General features: G+C 40.4%; 1 protein-coding gene across 5 annotated transcripts in view; it reads left to right on the forward strand.

The window, feature by feature from the left end:
* Positions 1–22,652, forward strand: part of INPP4B (inositol polyphosphate-4-phosphatase type II B) — an 825,365-nt gene that overhangs the window by 526,301 nt on the left and 276,412 nt on the right. For 4 of the 5 annotated variants that reach the window (XM_070474820.1, XM_070474815.1, XM_070474816.1 and 1 more), the window contains exons 8-9: positions 11,920–11,970; positions 21,475–21,554. In XM_070474820.1, the coding sequence (XP_070330921.1) occupies positions 11,920–11,970; positions 21,475–21,554 (131 nt within the window). Of the gene's footprint in view, positions 1–11,919; positions 11,971–21,085; positions 21,143–21,474; positions 21,555–22,652 lie in introns of those variants that run through there. The other variant, XM_070474819.1, reaches the window with a different exon arrangement.

A 22,652-nucleotide genomic window follows, 5' to 3' on the forward strand; every position in this document is an offset into this window, starting at 1 on the left:
ATCTCTAATTTTCTTGAAGGATCTCTAGTCTTTCCCCTTCTATTGTTTTCCTCTATTTCTTTCATAATAGTGTTTCTTTGAGAAGTATCTTCACTCATCCCAATTTGAGGTGCCACAGTCACATTTCCCTCTGCTGTTGAGAAACTGCAAAGTTTTATTTCAATTTCTCTACAATGCCTTCAGTCCACTGTAGTGGATGTGAACTCTCATTTCAGCCTAAGCTGCAGACAACACAGCAATGGAGGGGTTGAGACTGTTGGTTTCAGAACACAGATTTGTGTTGAAATACTAGCACTTTTATGGACCAGACGTAACCTGGGAAGAAACATAACTTGTTTTGGAGTTTTGTTTTCAGGCAGGTTGAAAGGAACTTCAGGTGTTAGCGTCAGCTATCTCATAAGGTGGTTTGTGGAGTGAATGAGAAGGGAAAGCAATGAAAAACAATTCTGAGTGATTAGAAACCATTAATTAAAGGAATGTAAAGAATTCATCAGCATTTTTAAATCTTCTTCAGGTGGTTCTCAAGTGCGGCCAATACTTAGACCTAATGACTGAATAAATTATTAGATGTTGAGTTGGCCAAAAAATTTGTTCGTTCAGATTTTTCTATAACCTCATACAGAAAAAACCTGAACAAACTTTTTGGCCAATCCAATACTTTGTTGGAATTCCATAGAGAAAGAAAGTGATGTGAGAATAGAATAGATGACCACAACACTTCATTGCATAGATACAATAAAAGCCTCTTCTCTCTGTGTCTGTGTACACCACTTTTTTCCAATTTGTTGAAAAAAAAATGTACTTTGTGAATTGATCTTATCAATCAATTGCTCTTTACTCTGGGATTGGTGATCTTCTTTTGATTGGGGTTACAAAAGCCTGAGTTATAAATGAACTCTTAAAATACTAAGTGATATCACAATAATTTTGTTTTAAAGCTACCTAGAAATTATTTAGCCTTTACAATGCTGGGACTAATTGACTTTCACTGAGCAACATATTAGTAGACATGTGCTTGTGTTGATATTACTGTTCTCTGTCTAATGACTCATTCATTAACTCATGACTCTGGTCTTAATCGCGGGCTGTTAATATATTAAAGATGGTGTTTTTGAGTCTGGTAATGTGATGGATTGTGTCTGTTTCTTTTCCCTGAGGCTAATAGATTTTTGGTTTTTAAAACTCATTAAGCAGCCCTAGGGAAGACAATTAAAGTCACCACCAGTCTGGGCTCAGAAAAGGCACATGTCGTGGAAGGGGTGCAGCTGCTTTAAGCAGAGCATTTCAAATCTGAGCTGTAACTTGCTACTGACATGGACAAATCACTCGTTTTCTGAATCTGACTTCTCTCATCTGTAAAATGGGCCAGAGAATAATAATATAACCCAGAACTAAGGAATTAAGTGAGATAATACAAGTAAAAAAAATTGATACATATGCCTCTGAAATACTTAACCCATAGGGCAAGGAAATAGTTATTTCCATTGTTTCCATTATCCTTCTTTATCAATTATAGATTTGTATTATTTCTTTCGAGGGTAGAAAATTTCTAGTGTAGCAAATATTCAACCCAGGTCAACCCAGGCCTAGTGCTGGGATCAAGAGATCAGCTCCCATTGACTTCCTTTTCCTTTTTCAGAATGATGAAACAATTATTTTTGTATGTTCGAGAAGTGGAGAAATAAAGATAGGAAAGTGAAAACAGCGATGGAGGTTTGACCTTACCAAAAAGTTATTAATATGGATATATGATACTTGAATTGAGTGTTCTGTGTCCTGAAATGTTAATATTCTCATATGGAGCTTTGGAAGTCAGCAGGAGTGGAATTCTCAATTATAATGCGCAGTTGTTTAGCAGATTATTAGTTAATATCTTCAGTGCCTGTAAACACATTTTTATATTCTGTTTTTGTGGTATAAAGAGTCCTTTATTCTTTATTTCTGTCTTAAAAATAGCTAACTATTTTTTACTTTATTTTTTATTGGAATAGAGTTGCTTTACGAAGTTCTGTTAGTTTCTGCTGTACACCAAAGGGAATCAGCCAGGCACATACATATATCCCCTCATCCTTGGGTTTCCTTCCCATTTAGGACCTCACAGAGCATTGAGTAGGGTTCTCTCTGCTATACGGTAGGTTCTTATTAGTTATCTGTCTTATACAGAGTAATGCATATATGCCAATACACCCCTCTCAAAACAAACAAACAAACAAACAAACAACTTTGGCCTTAGATTGTACGGCTCTCTGGAATTTTGCCCTGTTTGTTTTAGGTGGGTGCCCAGGGCAAGACTTGACTCTGAGACGCGGTGCAGGACACCCCATGGGGTCTGACTAAGGCTGCCTTTCCTATCCTGGTGACCCTTTTAGGAGGAGCCAGGAGCAAAGAGTCTGAAAGGCAGATTTTACTCGAAGAACTGTGATAGAGAGATCTTCTTTTGATTTCATGAAAACTAGACCTCAGTTTTAGCATCTCTTATTTTCAGCAGAACTTATATTTTTCAGTGACTCTTCAACAAAGGAAGAGAAGGTCTAAAGATATTTTGGCTATTCAGTTCTTTTTTTTTTTTTTACCAGCCTATAATAGATCTCTGTAAGAGTTGGAAAGGGAAATGGTATAAAATGTGGATAATGGCAGGGATACCCAGAGTTATATGACTCCGGAGCCACGTTTCAGTCACCATTAATGTAAAGAACCACAGGACTCCTATATGACTGGTAGAATTTAGTATAATATCACATTCATTTGGTGAAATTAACAGTCTTAAGGAGCCACCAATTAAACATAAAGGGATTCATGTTACCAGAAATCCGTGGTGTGAACATCACTGCCTTAGAGACATGGGAATCCTCTAAGAGATTTTTAAACTTCTTTTTTTTGAATTGGGGTATAGCAAATTAGCAAACAATGTTGTAATAGTTTCAGGCAAGCAGCAAAGGGTCTCAGCCATACATATACATATATACATTCTCCTCCAAACTCCCCTCCCATCCAGGCTGCCAAATAACATTGAGCAGAGTTCCATGTGCTATACAGTAGGTCCTTGCTGGTTATCCATTTTAGATATAGCAGTGTGTATACGGCGACCCCAAACTCCCTAACTCTCCCTTCCCCTTGCCCCCATCCTTCCCCCAGCAATCATAAGCTCGTAAGTCTGTGAGTCTCTTTCTGGAAGACCTCTAAGATTAGATGCATCCAAACTAAGAGTGTTTACATTTTTCTCACTGTGATTTCTTTTTGCTTGGAAATCTCTAGAATGTTCTTGTGTACATCATCTACATGATATGTTTTGACACGTGAAAGATGATCACATTTGCTTAGCAAAGGCCACGACTGCAAGTCCCATTCATTACTTATTGGATCCTTTTTGGATAGTATTCAGGCTTCAGGATTAACTGCTTTTCCTAAGAGAACTACCTGCAGTTGTTCATTTCTAATTGGTTTACTGAAGGCTTCACTCAATAGACAGGGCTTCCCTGATGGCTCAGACTGGAAAGAATCTGGCTGCAATTCAGGAGGCACAGAACATGTGGGTTTGATCCCTGGGTCAGGAAGATTTCCTGGAGAAGGGCATGGCTACCCACCCCAGTATTCTTGCCTGCAGAATTCCATGGACAGAGGAGACTGGTGGGCTACAGTCCATGGGGTCACACAGACTTGGACATGACTGAGCAACTAACACTTTTACTTTCACTTTACTCAATCAGTTCAGTTCAGTCGCTCAGTCGTGTCTGACTCTTTGCGACCCCATGAACCGCAGCACGCCAGGCCTCCCTGTCCATCACCAACTCCCGGAGTCTACTCAAACTCGTGTCCATGGAGTCGGTGATGCCATCCAGCCATCTCATCCTCTGTTGTCCCCTTCTCCTCCTGCCCCCAATCCCTCCCAGCATCAGGGTCTTTTCCAATGAGTCAGCTCTTCGCCTGAGGTGACCAAAGTATTGGAATTTCAGCTTCAACATCAGTCCTTCCAATGAACACCCAGGACTGATCTCCTTTAGGATGGACTTGTTGGATCTCCTTGCAGTCCAAGGAACTCTCAAGAGTCTTCTCCAACACCAAAGTTCAAAAGCATCAATTTTTCAGTGCTCAGCTTTCTTCACAGTCCGACTCTCACATCCATACATGACCACTGGAAAAACCATAGGCTTGACTAGATGGACCTAGGCGGACTTTATTCAATAGACCAACATATAATGGCATCGTTCTCCCCCTCCAATCATATTTAACTACTATGCTTTCTTGATCATTTTTTTTTTCATTTTGTAATTGTGTGTTTAGAAGATCCCTTAGCTTTGCAGTACCTTTCAGATATTAAAAAATTTAGTTGGGTTAGGATGTAGTAGTTGGGATAAACAACCCTCTCTGACACCACATAGAAATGAGTCAAATGTTACAAAAGTCATGTTTGAAAACATCATCAAGCCATGATAGTAATAACTAATATGATCATGCTTAGTCATGTCTGACTCTTTGCTACCTCATGGATGGTAGCCTGCCTGTCTCCTCTGTCCATGGGATTCTCCAGGTAAGAATATTGGAGTAGGTTGTCATTTCCTCTGCTAGACAATCTTCCCAGTACAGGGGTCAAATTTGCATCTCCTGAATTGCAGGCAGATTCAAGAGAAACTAAAATTCCAGAGAAAGGAGGACATTTCAGAGTTGAGCTATCAGGAGCATGTGTATTTGCCTTCCCAGGCCTTTGGTGATTCTGAGAGCGGGCTAAAGAACAGGACTTTACCTGGACAGAGGGCTGCTGCTCGGAGAAAGAGAAATTAGCCGAGCTTTCAGCAGTTGTATTGGATGGCGTGAGAAACTGAGACTTGAGGGTCCTCCAATTAATGGCCATTATTTTCTCAGAAGAGACTCGCTGAATCCTGACCCTGGCAATAGCAAAAGAACCAGGCCAAATGTGTATAAAAAAGCAGAGTGAAACCTCCCACCATTTCACAGTGTTTAGGAAACCAGGCAAAGGGACCAAAACCAAGCAAGAGCCCCAGTCCTAGAGGGAGTTGTGAATTGATGCTGAGGAGCTAAAAAGCCATTTCTCACCTGGGGCAATGAACAGATTTTCTCTCTGTAGCTGGAAGCCAGAGTATCGGTCTTTACTAAACACACGGTGGCAGTTGGCCGGCTCAGGACCCAGCAGAGATTTGGGTTTTCATGTGTAGCTGAAATAACAAACTTAGAGACCAAAAGGGACTCAAATTCATGGCTGCTCTGTCTCTAAAGACAGATGTTGAAGCTGAGGTCCAGTGCAAAAGTGGTCCACTGAGACATCTGAGAATCTCTAACATCCTTTCAAGGGTTGAGGAGTGAAGACGAATTAGGCTCTCCACTGAAGGCCATACCCTACAACACAGATAGTCTGAGTGTCTTAGTTTGCTAAGGCTGCCATACAAAGTGCCACAGGCTGAGTGGCCTAAATAGCAGAAATTTATTTTCTTACATTTCTGGCCTCTGGAAATCCAAGATCAAGGTGTTAGCAGGGATGAGGTTTTCTGAGACCTCTCTCCTTGACTTGCAGTTGACCACCCTCCTTGCAGATTGGTTTTTTTTTTCTCTTTGATTTGGACCATTTTTAAAGTCATCATTGAATTTGTTACAATATTGATTCTGTTTTATGTTTTTGGCCAGGAGGCATGTGGCTATTAGCTCCCTGATCAGGGATCAAACCTGCATCTGCCTACATTGGAAGGTTAAGTCTTAACCACTGGACCACCAGGGAAGTCCTCTGCTGTTTCTTCACTTGATCATCCCTTTGTGTTTGCACCTCTGATGTGTCTTCCTCTTCTCATCAGGCCACTGGTCCTATTGCATTAGGACCCCATCCTAGTGGCTTCATTTAAACCTAATTACCCTATCTCCAATTGTAGTCATTTCCAAGGTGCTGTGATTAGGGCTTCAGAAGATGAAACTGAGACTGGGTCGGGAATGAAGGGTTAGGAGTTAGGGGTAGAAGGTAGGGACTCAGCCTGAAACATTGAGTCTTTCCAGCCCATCTGTGTCCCAAATCAATCCCTGACTTGATGACCAGAGCAACCTCTCCTCCATAGCATGATACAGCAGAGCATAACAAAGGAAAGGATATTTTTGAAAGCAAGTAGTATCTGGAGCTTTTATAGATGCTTGACATTTAAGAAAATTACTAAGTGCTTTCATAACCAGAAGACAAATCCTCTTCCTTATTAGGCATTTTTAGGTGCAAATGAATAGCTACCATTGTCATCTGTGGCTGTTTCACTCGTAAGCATTCTATTGTGTGTGTGTTCAGCACTAAGTCATGTCTGACTTTTTGCAGTCCCATGGACTGCAGCACACCAGGCTTCCCTGTCCTTCACGATCTCCCAGAGTTTGCTCATATTCATGTTTATCGAGTCAGTGATGCTATCTAACCATGTCTTTCTCTGCTGTCCTGCTTCCCCTTTTGCCCTCAATCTTGCCCAGCATCAGGGTCTTTTCCAGTGAGTTGGCTCTTCACATCAGGTGGCCAAAGTATTGGAGCTTAAGCTTCAGCATCAGTCCTTCCAAAGAATATTCAGGGTTGATTTCTTTAGAATTGACTTGTTTAATCTCCTCGCTGTGCAAGTGACTCTCAAGAGCCTTTTCCAGCACCGCAATTGGAAAGCATCAGTTCTTCAGTGCTCAGCCTTCTTTACAGTCCAACTCTCCATAAATGACTACTGGAAAAACCATAGCTTTGACTAGATGGACTATACCTTAAACTTCAACAGGCATATGAATTACCTGGGGATCTCCATGAAATGAAGACGGACAGGATGGCTTCCCTGGTGGCTCAGACTGTAAAGAATCTGCCTGCACTGCAGGAGACCCTGATTTGATCCCTGGGTTGGGAAGATCCTTTGGAGAAGGGAATGGCTACCCATTCCAGTATTCTTTCCTGGAGAACCCCATGGACAGAGGAGTCTGGTAGGCTACAGTCCATGGGGTCACAAAGAGTCGGACACAACTAAGTGACTAATACTTCACTTTCAATATGTCTGGAAGGGGCCTGAGATTCTGCATTTCTGTAACAAGTTTCACAGGACGGTCCTCAGACCATTCTCCTAACCAGCTGCAGATCAGTGAGTGATGACTGTGTATGCTGGAGTTTAAGAATCATTGCCCAATAAATAATGCCTAAGATTGCTTCCACTTCTGAGATTCTGTTAACTTTTTTAAAAAAAACATTATTTTTAAAAGGTAGCCATATTCTATCTCTTTGACCATAAAACAGTGCATTTTTGTGAACTTGTATAGGACTCGGAGGAGAGCCAGGCATTTCTGTTATGGTCAGGTTTCCATGTGTTTGTTTTAGCAAGGTTATTCTTTATCTCATTTCAAGTGGAACAAGTAAATCTGATGATTTTATACATTTTAATTTGAGATACAGAGAATTATAGTAACATTTTTGTTAGAAAAAAGGGTATATTTCAATGATGCATTCATAACAAGGGACCTTCCTGGATGTGACAGTGGTCTGCGGGAAGGATCTGTGTTTTCCCCTTGTCCCAAGTGTATTTCTCCACTACTGCCAACGCCTTCCCCTCTTCCTTCCAGCTGAGACCCGTCAGGGAAAGATTGCTACTTCCTCACCTACCCATGAAGTCCAGGCTTGGACACCTTGGTGCGTGGCCTCTTCTTCCCTGGATCTGGATACTAACAATAGCCTAGCACCACTCACATATGAAAAAATGCAGCAGTCACCTTCCTCCTATGCTTAGGGCTCAGTGCCTAGGCTTTTTGTAACAAGGGTGACTCATTTAAGAACAACTTCTTACATCGCCTTGTGAAGGGCTTTATTCAGCCACAGCAGGGATAGCACAAGTGGTGTCTTAATTGAACAATTAGTTCATGAATGAGTCAATAAAGATTTGATGAAAGGGTGGCACTCACTATATGCTACCTGATTTTCCTTTGTTTCTTTTTTTCAGGTTGAATTTAATATGTAGAAAGTTGAGCTTATAAAGTTGATAGAGAAGGAAATGAATTTGTTTTAACGGGAATCTTAAGAAATATTCAAGATGGAATATATAATTTTCTACATGACCACTCCTAGGAATTGATCTTTCTTGCTTTATTTGTTGATATCATAAAAGTCCAGACAAAAGGAAATTGTAAAAACTTTAAATATGTAGCCAGGCAGACATTCTTATGTCCCAGGATGGGGTGGGGGCGGGGTATGGTGAAGCAAAACAGGGCGAAGAACTGCTAATAAGACCAAAAAAGGAAAAATGAATTTATAAAGAAGACCAGAAAATCTCAGGAGGCATGACATTGCTGATGAACTGGAATATTCTAGATGCTATAGAGATAGTCATTGCTTATCCCTTTCTCACCAAGAGGTCTCTGCTAAATCTGTCCAAGGTTTATTTATGGGGTTTGTTTTTTTTTTAATGACATATTCCTCTCTCATTCCTATCCCCCTGTCTCTCTCTCTCTGCTTCCTCTCATCTTTTCTTTGACATCGCTTCCTTCTCTCTTTCTTTTTCTCACTCCCCACAATCTTCTCTCTTCTTTCTTCCCCTTCTTTTTCTCATTTCTTCCTCCTTTCCTGTCTGTGCCACATACTGTTCTAAGTGCTAGAAAGATGTCTCACTCACAACCACCTATGGCGTGTCTTACTAACCCCATGTTAGAGATCACTATTGTAAGGGAAAAGACAGCAGGCGTAAGGAGGTTAAATAATCTCCCAACCTGACTCTGGGCAGAGTTTGAATGATCCAGGAGGGGACTTCCTTAATGGTCCAGTGGCTGAGACTCTGTGCTCCCAATGCAGGGGGCCTGGGTCTGATCCCTGGTTGGGGAACTAGATCCCGCATGCCACAGCAAAGGATCCCACATGCCACAGTGAAGATCAAAGATCCCATGTGCTGCAACTTAGACCTGGCACAGTAAAATAAATACATACTTTTTTTTTTTAATTTCCTATTATCTAGAAATTGTATACAACTCCAGTTCCATAGCATGATAGATTGATCTCTCTCCCCAAACAGAGTTGACTCTTGTGTCCTTTAGAGGCCCCATGTTAGACTGTCTTCTGAATACTCTGTCTTTTCCAAACACAGATGGGCTTTTGTGACTCCATGCCTGCTACATAACACCTTCTTTGCTTGGTTGCCTTCTCCTTTGCCTCAAACTCCTGCTCACTGTTCAGAACCCAGACCTCCTCTGTTGTGTAGCCTTTCCTGATGCTTACAGGCTGAATCAGTTACTCTTCACTCTGCATGAAGACAGGAATGTACCCACAGTTTCATTTTAGAACTTGCTGTATTGTCCTGGATTATTCATACATTTGTGCTGCCCACTAGACTCTAAAGTCCCCAAGAGAAGGAATGGGATCTTATTCACTGACAAACAAACCCAGTGTTTTCACTGTGAAGAGGGATGTATATTATGTAAGAAAAGCATGATTAATTTGTAACCTATATACTGTAACATCAGTGGTATTGATCTTAAATATATAAACTAAAATTCTACATATAAACTGATTTAAACAAACATTTCCTAACAAATTTGACTTTATAAAATTTAAAATTGGTTTATTATTTTGTCTTTAAGTTCCTCTACATTAAGAGTTCTTGTGATTTAAACGTGCCATGGTACAGGAAAATATGAAGTACAGATACTTCTATTATGTAAAGTGAAGTTCACTCTGTCTTTCCCTCCCCTTTGCCCATGTGTGCACAGACAGACAGGCAGACACACACATACACACTGAATATGCCAACTGGTCAGTGAATAGCTTTAGACATTTTCATAGTTTGCAACTTTGGGTTAAGAATCTTTTTTTCTCTATGCAGTTTATTCATATTAATAAGGTATAAGTGTTCTACTGATAACACCAGTATAAATTTAGGACTTTAACGACTATGTTGCGACAGTTGTCAGTATTCATATACCTTTGTCCAATATTATATTGCATAGTATATATATATATATATATTTGTACATGAGGTCACTTTATGCAGTCCTATATATGTTTACTCTCACCATTTTTTTTTTTTACTTCTTTTGCTTTCTTTCTAAGTTCAAACATATGTGTTTGGTTAATGCTTTTTGGATGTAAAATGTTTTCTTAAAATGATACATATACACATATATGTATGTGTATGTGGGTTGCATATATGTGAATATTCACTATATATATTTCTATTATGTATATATACATATATAGTATGTGTATATATGCATATATACACACAGTATATAGTCTGCATATACATATATATATATATATACATGCACATACTGTATTTAGTCTACATGTACATACACGCACACACATTACATTACAGCTTGCCATGTATTAATATAGTTTCTGAGTTTCCTTATCCTTTGAGGCCAGCTAATGATTTCCAGATAATGAGACTGAAGGTATATCTGAACATTCTGGACCAAAGAATGTTAATGCAGCTACCAACCTGGAGATGCTCTTACCTGGTGAGCACTCTGTCATGATTCCCGACTTGAGTGTGTTCTGTAGATTATGTTGTTTACTCTGTTGGGATCTCTCCTGTCATTATTTTGTGCTCTGGTGAACGATTTCGAGTCCTAATGACTGACAAATGGTACAAGTGATAATGCTGGATCTGTCATAAATAAACAAAGAATATGATTGCCATTGCTGCACCTCCAAAGGGATTTTGTTTAAATGACCCCCTAAAATGTTGATCCATTATATGTTCTTGGGTTCCTCTCTCCCATCGGTCTCACCAGCCTTCTGCTCTCCAGTTAAGCACAGTGTTCTTGTATATTGCTCTGTATTCATTTAACTTGTTTATCACATCTTTACTGCAAATTTAGATATAGTAGGTCTAGGATTTATGTTCTCTTCCTGCTGTTAGTAGCTTTTTCTTAAGTGAGAAAGATAATTGTGATTTCTTTTTATCTGAAAAAAATTTTTTAATAATCATAGACTCAGTAGCAATACATCAGAGCCAATATCTTGGGCCAGGAAAGAACACAAGATAGTTTGACAGGGCCTCAGGTAATTGTAATGTACAACCAGGGTTGAGGATCACCACTCAGTAGAAGAAATATGTCTATTTATTATGTAAGGAGTTGATTTTTCATCTGAAATGCTTTCGAAACATAAGAAAATCTTCCCCACATGACTATTTTATAGTATTTTCCTCTTTGGGGGTTCCCTGGTGGCTCAGTGGTAAAGAATCTGCTTGCAATGCAGGAGACCACCTACAATGCAGGAGACAGGGGCTTGATCTCTTGGTTGGGGAGATTGCCTGGAGTAGGAAATGGCAACCCACTCCAGTATTCTTGCCTGGGAAATCTCTTGGACAGAGAAGCCTGGTGGGCTACAGGCCATGGGGGTCACAAAAGAGTCGAACACAACTTAGCAACTAAACCACTACTCTCATTTTCTCTCTTCCACAATTAAGAATTAGTTTTCAAAGGAATCCAGATGCAGTTATCTCAGAATTTGGCTGAGAATTCTTAAGTGGGAAGGGTATACTAAAAGGATGGTGCATCTTGGTTGTTATGCAGAGAATAAATATGTATAAGCATGCATGGAACGGCATTCTCTAGGTCACTCTGTTCTTTCCCTGGAATGCTGAGTGAAGGTTGCTTTTCCAGGAGATTAAAAGTGACTCACCTAAAGCCCTGATATCTCTGTATTTGACAAGGAGTGTTGAGCTGAGGATTCAGGCAGCCCTGTCTACTTAGGGACATCAGGAATTTCAGGAACTATAAAAGGTCAGCTTTGTAGCTGCCCACGGTCAAAGCTATACACAAGTACCTTCAGTAATGATTAACCACAGAGTCTGGATTGATTCCAGATGAAGGAAAATGAAAATGACACCTGTATGACGCTTCTGCACTGGTTTCTACTCTGAAAGTGGTTCTTCACTGGTTTCTACTTCTGAAAGTCATTCAGTAAATGCTTGTTTTTCTCCTTAGGTTCGAACCAGTGTTGTGCCTGAACATAAGGATCCCCCACCAGAGGTTGGAGTAAGTGTGTCTTCTGTTTCCAAAAGGCATGCATGTTGCTTCTAGTCTAATCATTTGGATTTTTCTCTGGCCTACTGCCTGAAAGTAAATTTGAGTTAAATTAACTGGGTGTGACTATGCAAGGAGACATTGTCACATATTTGCTGAATTGCATGGACTTCATTCCTTTTCTCCTGAAAATCATCATGATGCGAATTCATCCTTAGTTCAGTTGGATAGAGAAAAGTCTAGAAATTGCCCTGCAGGAAACTGAGATGCCATTGGAACCAACATTCCTGGACCAGCAGGAGGCTGGGAAATTGAAGATGTGAGCTCTACCTGTCCAGCAAGGAGACAGAGACCTGATAATGGGACTGTGACGTTTCTGCTCCCTGTGGCTTCAACACTGTTGAGTTTAGTCATTTAGTCATGTCCAACTCTTTGCAACCCCACCGACTGCAGCACTCCAGGCCTCCCTGTCCTTCACTATCTTCCAGAGTTTGCTCAAACTCACATTCAGTGAGTCGGTGATGCCATCCAATCATCTCATCTTCTGCTGTCCCCTTCCCCTCCTGCCCTCGGTCTTTCCCAGCATCAGGATCTTTTCCAGTGAGTCAGTTCTTCGCATCAGGTGGCCAAAGTATTGGAGTTTCAGTTTCAGCATCAGTCCCTCCAATGAATATTCAGGGTGGATTTTCTTTAGGATGGACTGGTTTGATCTCCTAGAGTGCAAGTCAAACAGAAACTGCCACGAAAGTATGGCCCAGTGTTGGGAGATCGAGCTAAGGTTTTCCTGCTGCATCAGAATCATCGCCTCTCCGGCTTTTAGAGGTTGGGAGAACAAGAGGTTAATAGGTGATTTTGCTTAGACAAGGCAGCGGAAGCTCTTGAAAAGATAGCCCAGGAGGCTTGTCCCTGGGATTTTGCATTCAGAAAAGAGGAAAAAGTCCAGAAATAAGTTGGGTCTAAGAGACCCTGTGGCTGAGCCAACTGAAAGGCCTATTTGAAATTCCCTGAAGTCCTACATGCAATTAGCAACGTTCTTCCGGCGGGTGTGGGGAACCCTGTACTAGGTAGCATTCACTTCCTCATTGGCCACAGCTGCTCTTCCAACTGGCCAAAGGGAGCCATCCAGAAAGTGTGAACTGGCTGCAAAGTGAGTCAGCCGCCTCTGCATCTGTTAGCGGAGGCGAAGAAAAATGATGCTTCATGCTCGCTCGTGCTGAACACTGACTTCAGGTTTCTTCCTGGGGCAGGTTGCATAACCCTGGTTCAAGTGAATTTTCATGCTGTGTTTCCTGCCTGTCCTTTTAACCTCTTTTGCTCTTCTTACATCCACCACCAGTGTCACTGCCAAGACTACGGGGGCTTCTATACTTTTCCCCAAGGGACCAGCAAGTCCTTCCAGCCTCAGGCTTCCCTCCCAGCAGGCCCCATGCAGTCTCCCTGCCCAGCTGCTGCTCCCTACTGGTGCTATCTCCCATTCCAAGATTTAGGTTTGCCAACTATCTTGTATTTGTTTAGACCACCAGAATACAAAGGGAGTGTGTGTCCAAAGATAATCACATAACACGGCAAGAATCTAGTACATTGTAGGACACATCAGATAACAGTGAAATGGCAGTTATATTGCTGCACATAAGCATGATAAGCATGAGCCTAAATAAAAATAAGTCAGCATGCCTTGGGGGCTTCCTTGGTGGCTCAGAAGGTAAAGAATCTGCTTGCAATTCAGGAGACCCACGTTTAATTCCTGCATCAAGAAGATTCCTTGGAGAAGGGAATGGCAACCCACTCCAGTATTATTGCCTGGAGAATTCCAGGGACAGAGGAGCCTGGTGAGCTATAGTCCATGGGGTTGCAAAGAGTCGGACCTGGCTGAGCAACTAACACTTTAAAGCATGCTTTGGCTTTCTAACATTCTCAAAATACTTGATATTCTGATAGGGAAAAATTACCACACCTTGAGGAGCTATGAAGGACCACTGGTTGATATACATCTCATCACTCCTCAGAACAGTTTTTTTGGATACTGAAAAAAGTCCTGAGGGTTTAAGTTCTTGGTCAATGTGTCACGAACTCTAACCACTAAGTGCTCCTATTTTAAAAATGAGCTAAACATTTTATTATGAATCTTTCAAATACATTCCACACATCTCTTTGCATTCTTCAGCAGCATCTATTAGATGCACCCACACCTTTGTTGATGACTTAGTCAAGTGCATACCAATTTGTGCTGTGAGAACTTTTCAGGTATATTCATAATAAAGCTGTAATTTTATAATATATATGACTTCACCCTAAAGTGCTTTTTAATGTTTTTTGTAGACTCTTTATCACGTTAAATGTATTTCCTCTCAGTTGTTTTTTTTTTTTTTTTTAATTTCTGATGTATTTTTTCAGCCCAAATAGTTCATGTATGCTCTGTCCCTCCCTGTGGGGTGGGAGACTGTGCAACCATGTCTGTTAGGGTTGAGATCAAAGAAAAAATACTTGTACGAAGGTGTATGAAAAAAGTCCTGTCCTGTAAGTTGTTTGTAGGAGATGTTATGTATCAGCCTCACGATATCAACTTCAAGTTTTCAAAGACCTTTTACAACTTACACCACAGTTACTCTATATAGTTTTATGAGAATAGGACAGAGTATAACAGACATATACATTTAACCTCAAAACCAGCACTAATAGAAATATAATGTGTGCTATATATATAATTTAAAATTTTCTAGTAGCCCATGCTTTTAAAAGTGTAAAAAGATATAGATAAAATTAATTATAATATTTTATTTAACCCTATCTATGCAAAAAAAAAAAAATACTTGTACAAAGGTATGAAAAAAGCCCTGTCCTGTAAGTTTGTAGGAGATGTTATATATCAGCCTCACGATATCAACTTCAAGTTTTCAAAGACCTTTTACAACATACACCACAGTTACTGTATATAGTTTTATGAGAATAGAACAGAGTATAAAAGACATATGGCAACCCACTCCAGTATTCTTGCCTGGAAAATCCCATGGACTGAGGATCCTGCTAGGCTACAGTCCATGGGGTCGCAAAGAGTTGGACACAACTGAGCGACTTCACTTCATGCAAAAGTATTATCATTTTAAAATATAATCAATGTAAAAATCACTAATGATATATGTCACACTCTTTTCATATCACATCTTATAACTGATGTGTATTTATACATAGAATACATCACAATTCACCATAGCCGCAAACTAGTGCTCAAGCTGGATAATGCAGCTCTGGACAGCACTTGAAAAATTTGGGGCAGTTCACACAAGTCGAAGTATAAAGAAAACCTATTTTACTTGGCATAAAGGCTTTGTGAGATGAACATAGGTGTTGGAGGTATGCCTATAGGGGCGGTACTTCCACTGGGTCCTGGTGTAATACCAGGGTACCAGACTGCTGAGGACCTGCTTCAGGGAAGTATGCAGCCCTGCTGAGCACCCTGGATGTCTGTGACTCAGAGTCCTTGCTGGGACTGGGGGGAGGGACTGTTTATGTGTGCACTCCCCATAGAGCAGGGCTCGGGATTGACACAGATGGCTTGCTTTCTCCACCCTGCTTGATATCACTCTCCAGCCAGGTGAATGATTGAAATCGTGCATCTAGCAACATAATAGTCATCTACTTTGGGTGCTTGCATCAGAATGATAATTGTGAGTGTCGCATCGTCATGAGCAGGCCAGAAAGGTCAGAGCCACACAGAGTTGGGACAGAGAGCCTGTCAGAAGGAAAGGGGATTGCCACCTGTCCTGGAAATAAGGCCCACAGCATGAGGCAGGATGAAAGAATTCTGGACTGAAGAGTAAGAAACCTGGATTCTAACTTGGCCTCTGCATGTTAACTAGTTTTGTGATGGGGTGTAAGCCAGTTAACTCCTATGGGTCCCTGATTTTTATCTACAGGCAGGCCATGTCTCCACAAGTATTAACTTTCTTTGATTTCATCCAGACTCCATGAGTATTAACTTTCTTTGATCTCATCCAGACATTTCTTGGTCTCTGATAAACATTCCACATGATCTAATAAAAATTTGAGTTACAAGAAAGCATAGCTATCATGTACTCAGCACTATGAACTGCAAGGGACCACATAGCATTCATATCTCCTTTTCACTAGGGTGTTGTTCAGTTGCTAAGTTGTATTCAGCTCTTTGCAACCCCATGGACTACTGCATGCCAGGCTTCTGTGTCCTTCACTGTCTCCTGGAGTTTGCTCAAACTCATGTCCATTGAGTCGGTGATGCCATCCAACCATCTCATCCTCTGTCAATCCCTTCTCCTCCTGCTCTCAATCTTTCCTAGCATCAGGGTCTTTTCCAGTGAGTCAGCTTTTCACACCAGGTGGCCAAATTATTGGAGCTTCAGCTTCAGCTTCAGTCCTTTCAATGAATATTTAGGTTGATTTCCTTTAGGATTAACTGGTTGATCCCCTTGCAGTCCAAGGGACTCTCAAGAGTCTTCTCCAGCACCACAGTTTGAAAGCATCAGTTCTTCAGTGCTCAGCCTTCTTTATGGTCCAGCTGTCACATCCATACATAACTACCAGAAAAACCATAGCTTCGACTACACAGACTTTTGTTGGTAAAGTGACGATTCTGCTTTTTAACACACTATCTAGGTTTGTCATAGCTTTTCTTCCAAGGAGCAAGTGTCTTTTAAATGGCTGCAATCACCGTCTACAGTGATTTTGGAGCCCAAGAAAATAAAATCTGCCACTGTTTCCATTTTTTCCCTATCTATTTGCCATGAAGTGATGGGACCAGATGCCATGATCTTAGTGAGTTTTAAGCTAGGTTTTTCACTCTCTTCTTTCACCTTCATCGAGAGGTTCTTTAGTTCCTCTTCACTTTCTCCCATTTGGCAGAAAAACTTATTTTTCACTAGAGTTTATTTCAAGTTATATTTTGCTTGAATCTAACTTTTATTTTTAAACATGTGTTTTCCTTTTTTATAACTGGAATTTCTCTCAGACATTTTTTAATACTCTGCCTTTTCCAAAAATACTTAAAGTGGACTTATGTTTAAGTCATCTGACTTCTGGGCATATTTTCCTTAAGCACTATATAATCTAATATTTATTCAGTGGTTTCAATTTTCCCAGCAATGTACTAAGTGCTTTGCCTAGATTACTTTAATTCTTGTAACAGTAACTATGAGAAAGAACTATTATCATATGCAACAGCTTCATATAGAAACTAAGGCCTAATGTATGTGAGAGTCGGACTATAAAGAAAGCTGAGCGCAGAAGAATTGATGCTTTTGAACTGTGGTGTTGGAGAAGACTCTTGAGAGTCCCTTGGACTGCGAGGAGATCCAACCAGTCCATCCTAAAGGAGATCAGTCCTGGGTGTTCATTGGAAGGACTGATGGTGAAGCTGAAACTCCAGTACTTTGGCCACCTCATGGGAAGAGCTGACTCATTTGAAAAGACCCTGATGCTGGGAAAGATTGGGGGCAGGAGGAGAAGGGGATGACAGAGGATGAGATGGTTGGATGGCATCACCAACACAATGGACATGGGTTTGGGTGGACTCCGGGAGTTGGTGATGGACAGGGAGGCCTGGTGTGCTGCAGTTAATGGGGTCACAAAGAGTGGGACATGACTGAGCGACTGAACTGAAATTGAAAGTCAAAGGCCTAATGTGGTGGAATGAATTGTGCAGTTCCTAGGTCTGTGAGAGAGAAGACAGACCTACAGAGCTCTTCAATGCCCATCAGTAGACAACTAGCCTGGGGTCTTGGAGAAATGATTTATTTGCCCAGATTTTAATTTTTGGATATAATCCTGAATTTAGAACAGCACTTCAGACCCCTGACTCTAGTGACACTATTTTTTTTTTAAATTTTCCCCCTAATATTGGAGCTTCTACTTTAAAACTTTTAGGATAAGAATTTTAGAAACAACATTGAAGGAGAGATAAAGATGTTCCTAAGTTATACGTGCAATATAAAAAAATTGTTAAAAATAATTTTCTTAAGTTATATGATTATGATTAAAATGATAGTAAGATAGAGTAACTATATTAAGTTTTTCTTTTGCATTAGTACTGTGTGCTATTTTCCCTCCATGGGAATTCAAGTTTCAGGAATAGAGAAAACTATTTTCTCTAATTCATCCTTTTACCAAGAGTCCAGTGAATATTCATGTAAACAAATGATATGTTTTCCACCTTCTGAGGTGTGGAAGGTCATAATCTTATTAATATTTTCATTGAAGTGAAGCAAGCACACCTGCTAGAAAGTAAATGTATGGACAAGTCCATTGGTCAGTATTGCAATGTGAATTATGCACTGTCTGTAAATTGGGGGATTTTATTAATGCCTTTTATTTGTTTTTTTATTTTTAATTGAAGGATAGTTGCTTTATGATGTTGTGTTGGTTTATGCCATACAAAAACATGAATCAGCCCTAAGTATACATACATCCCTTCATCTTGAGCTTCCCTCTCACTCTCCTGCATCCCACCCCTCTAGGTAGTCATAGTGCATTTTTTGCAACATGAAGTCCTAGTGTATAGTTACTTTTAGAGTAAAATTTTAAAATTTTAGAATGTATAACACTTGCTCTGGTTTGACATGGTTTCATAATACCATTGGGCTTCTCAGGTGGCTCAGTGGTAAAGAATTCACCCGTCAAGGCAGGAGACGAGATGAGGATTCGACCCCTGGGTTGGGAAGATCCCATGGAGAAGGAACTTACTACTCCACTCCAGTATTCTTGCCTGGGAAGTTCCATGGACAGAGGAGCCTGGTAGGCTGCATGCAGTCCATGGGGTTGCAAAGAGTTGGACATGACTTACCAACTGAGCACACGTGACACCTAAGGTGGTTTGAAATGGCGTGTGTGATTTCTGCAAGCTCTCTCAAAGGGTATTGTCCTTTGAAGTTAGTCATGGCACTGAGAGTTGTGATGGAGAAGACTGACTCACGAGCGTCCTTTTTTGGAACACTGCAAGCTCTCACAGCGCAGCAGTGAGCGTGGCATACAGTCCCTGTGTTCTGAGCCATGGACTGAGCTAGAAGATGCATGAGCCAGGGGCCTGCTTCCTCAGCAGCTCCGGGTCTGGTGGGCAGGAGAGACATCAGTGGCTTGTGGTCACAGACTACTTGCAGCTGTGTCTCTTGGTGTATCTGTAGAGCATTTCTGAAAATAGCCCCTCCACCTGTTCCTTCCTACATTCCCGTCTGGAACATCTGCCACTTTTATTGCTGAAAAGACCACAATAACATGCATAGCATGTGCAGTTTGTTTTCTTAATTCTAAAACTATCTCTACCTTCAAAATCTCAAAAGGCAGAGGGAGGAAATAAGTTGAATTTTGGGGACACTGACATTTCCACTGAGTTAAGCATTTTCTTCAAGTGGGGATAATGAGTGAGGGGTGGCATTTAAATTAAAACCCCTAATTACCAGTGAAAGAGTTAAGTGAAACATGTCTTCAAAGCACTTAAATGCTAAAGTGAAATTCACTAACATAGTACACAATCTGCAGGCTAAAAAATTGTTTTGGTTTCCCACAGTTCAGTGAACTATGTGCTTAGTGGCCCCATGGACTGTAAGCCTACCAGGCTCCTCTGTCCATGGGATTTTTCCAGGCACGAACACTGGAGTGGGTTGCCATTTCCTACTCCAGGGTGTCTTCCCAGCCCAGGGATAGAACTCTGCATCTCTCTCGTCTCCTGCATTGGTTGGCAGATTCTTTACCACTAAATAGTTTGTAAATATCTGCAGGAGGATTTCTTTTATGTATCATAGAATAACTTACTTGAAAGGTAATGTGTATGCCATCTGTTCATTGATTTATCGTCACTCACTATCACACACCTAATGTGAAGCACTGTTTTAGCAGAAAGCAAAACTCATTGGGGAACTTAAAATCTCAATTTTTATTTTGAGGGGAGGGAAAAATAGGCAATTAAATACATAGTATTTAAGTGACAATAGAAACAGTACATCAGGATAAGGAATGGAGACTAGCAGTGGTGGTGGGGGGAGCTCTTTTACACAGAGACAGCCTAGTAGGCCTTTGCTGAGGTGGTGTAAATGCTTTTGTTCAGCTGGGAATCTCCTCGGCTAGCTCGGCCCCTCACTGAAAAGTCACCCTAAATTTCCTGAAGCTTTGTTCATACAGCTCATGGACTTCTTTTCTGCCTTGATTCACTCTCTTCACTCATGTCATCAGACCTTGTTTCCGCAAATTTTCTGTTTTCACATAACATTCTTCATCTGATAATTTAGTCTTCTGTGATTCTGGATTTGGGACTTGTTGTCTAAACCACCTCTTTGCATTTCATGTGAATCAGTTGGGCTTATCAGCACTCACATACTGATATCTCCAACTTGACAACCAAGTTGTATTTCAGATTTTTGCCTTTATGACTTTTGAACCAGTTCTTCTAAGTTAGAGCTTTGAAAAGAGAAAAAAAATTTTGACCTGAAGCTTTTCTCCCCTATGGCCAGTGATCCCTTTGTGTAGGTGCAGCCTTTTATGTATGGAATAATTGCACACTTTCCTCTGAAAAGACCCAGTTGACTTAAACCTGGCATCTCATTTTAGGGCAGGCCAGCAACAGACTTATGAGGAGAGAATGTTCTGGAAGATGTAGTGTGGACTTCTTGTAAAGTATTGCAAAGTGTTAGGCAGCAATGGTATGGGTAATAATATGGGTTTGATATTTTCATGTTTACATCTTGACCTTGAAAGGAGAATGAAAAATCCTATTTATGGTATACCATAATATTCTGACTTTTAAACCGCAAGCAGCCAGGAATATTAAAAAGAGATGAAAGATTTTTATCCTGGAAAAGGAAAACCAATTTAGTGTTTTATTCTTCATATTATAAGTCAGAGAATGTAGAAGGTAGATACATTCATAGATAGCCAATACCCAGTATGATAGATTTAGAAAACAATTTTAGAAAATGTAACTAAATAAGTACCATTCTTTTTTGTTTGTTGGAATGAAATTGTCCCATGATAGTGTAGAAATAACAAAGGAGACAAATACTTTTAAACATTGCTGTGATGGGGGAGAAATATAGCATTTCTATTTATAGCTTGTACAGAGTCCCACATAAAAATAGCTTCAACTAACAGATTTGCTCATATCTGGAATACAAAGTTAGTGCTGCCCATGCCTTGAGGAATTCTAATAAGAACAAGCACAGCATTGGTAAACATTGACCGTTTGTTATCTTTTCTTTTATATAAGTTTTCTTATGTGGGGTTTGTTTGTGGAAAAGTCCTGGCTTCTCTGTTGGCTGTTTTATTCTTTTCCAGGCTCTTCCTCTCTGTTTTTAGAGAGAAGGATGAATTCATACCCCCTCAATCTCACCCCGTGAAGTAGATTTATGTTACTGATGGTTGTACTTTAGTCAGTGGAATCTTTGTCGGGCTAATAGAGTTAACATTTCATTCTTCTAAAGGCTAATTTTGTGTGATTGACGTGATACAAAATGTTAAGAATCTCGGAAGTTAATAGAAACCATTCTTTCTTGTTTTCAGCGAAGTTTCCTGGGCTATGCCAGTTTTAAAGTCGGGGAGCTACTGAAGTCCAAGGAGCAAGTGCTGGCTCTGAGCCTGAGGTAGGTCTCGATGCTATTAAAGTTAACAGCCCATCATATTTATGGAATGCTGGTTGGGTTTGAGAAGTTGCTGTTCTTACAGTTGGTTAGATGTCAGCCCTTAAATGGCTTATGTTCTCCACTGCAGTAAGTTACTGGGAAACAGCAATTATTCAAGTTCACATTCAAGTTTGTGTTTCAGACGGTCAAAGGTTATCAGTTCTTGCAGGGGAGGAAAATGATATTATTAACAAACTAGTGCTGGCTAGAGGGGACGGGGTGGGGCAGATGAAAGAGGTGAAGAAGATTAAACAGTACAAACTACCAGTTATATATTATATAAGCCATAGGGGTGTAATATACAGCATGTGGATACAGTCAGTATTATAATAGCTTTGTATGGTGCTTAATCTATAAAAATATGAAATGACTATGTTGTACCCCTGAAGCCAATATAATATTGTAAGCAGCCCTTGTTCAGTATAAAATAAAAAATAAAGTGGTTAAATGAAACTTCAAAAAAAATAAGGGGAGAAAACTCTTTGAAAGTAAGAAAGTAAATAGAAATGACGGGCATGTTATTAAATACTATTTCAAAATTATGTTTTAAATCAGGTGGGTTTCTTGGTTTGAAATATGTTTGTTAGAGGCAACTGGCAGATTTATGATAATAAAGGGTAAGCTGATTATTCTTTTTTGAGCTTATTTTGTTGCTGTATAATTAAATGTAAAACGTAAGTTAAAGTAGATTCATATAGCAACACACAACAGGTTGAGAGATGATTTTGGGGATGATAACAATGGTGGCTTGAATGGTAAATGGTGACTCAGACAGTAGAAAGCCCAGGTGGCAATGCAGGAGACCTGGGTTCCATCCCCGGGTTGGGAAAATCCCTTGGAGGAGGGCATGGCAACCCACTCCAGTATTCTTGCCTGGAGAATCCCCAGGAACAGTCCATGACTGGCAGGCTGCAGTCCATGGGGTTACAGAGTCGGACACGACTGAGCGACTAAGCACAACACAGCATGATTTCAGAAGACAATTCAACAATCTTTAGGAAGTTGCACAGTGTTTTAATACCGGGGAGAGTATTAAGTAATCATTTTTCTTAACTTCCT

The sequence above is a fragment of the Odocoileus virginianus genome, chromosome 12 (assembly GCF_023699985.2).
Source record: "Odocoileus virginianus isolate 20LAN1187 ecotype Illinois chromosome 12, Ovbor_1.2, whole genome shotgun sequence".
Taxonomy (NCBI): Eukaryota; Metazoa; Chordata; class Mammalia; order Artiodactyla; family Cervidae; genus Odocoileus; species Odocoileus virginianus.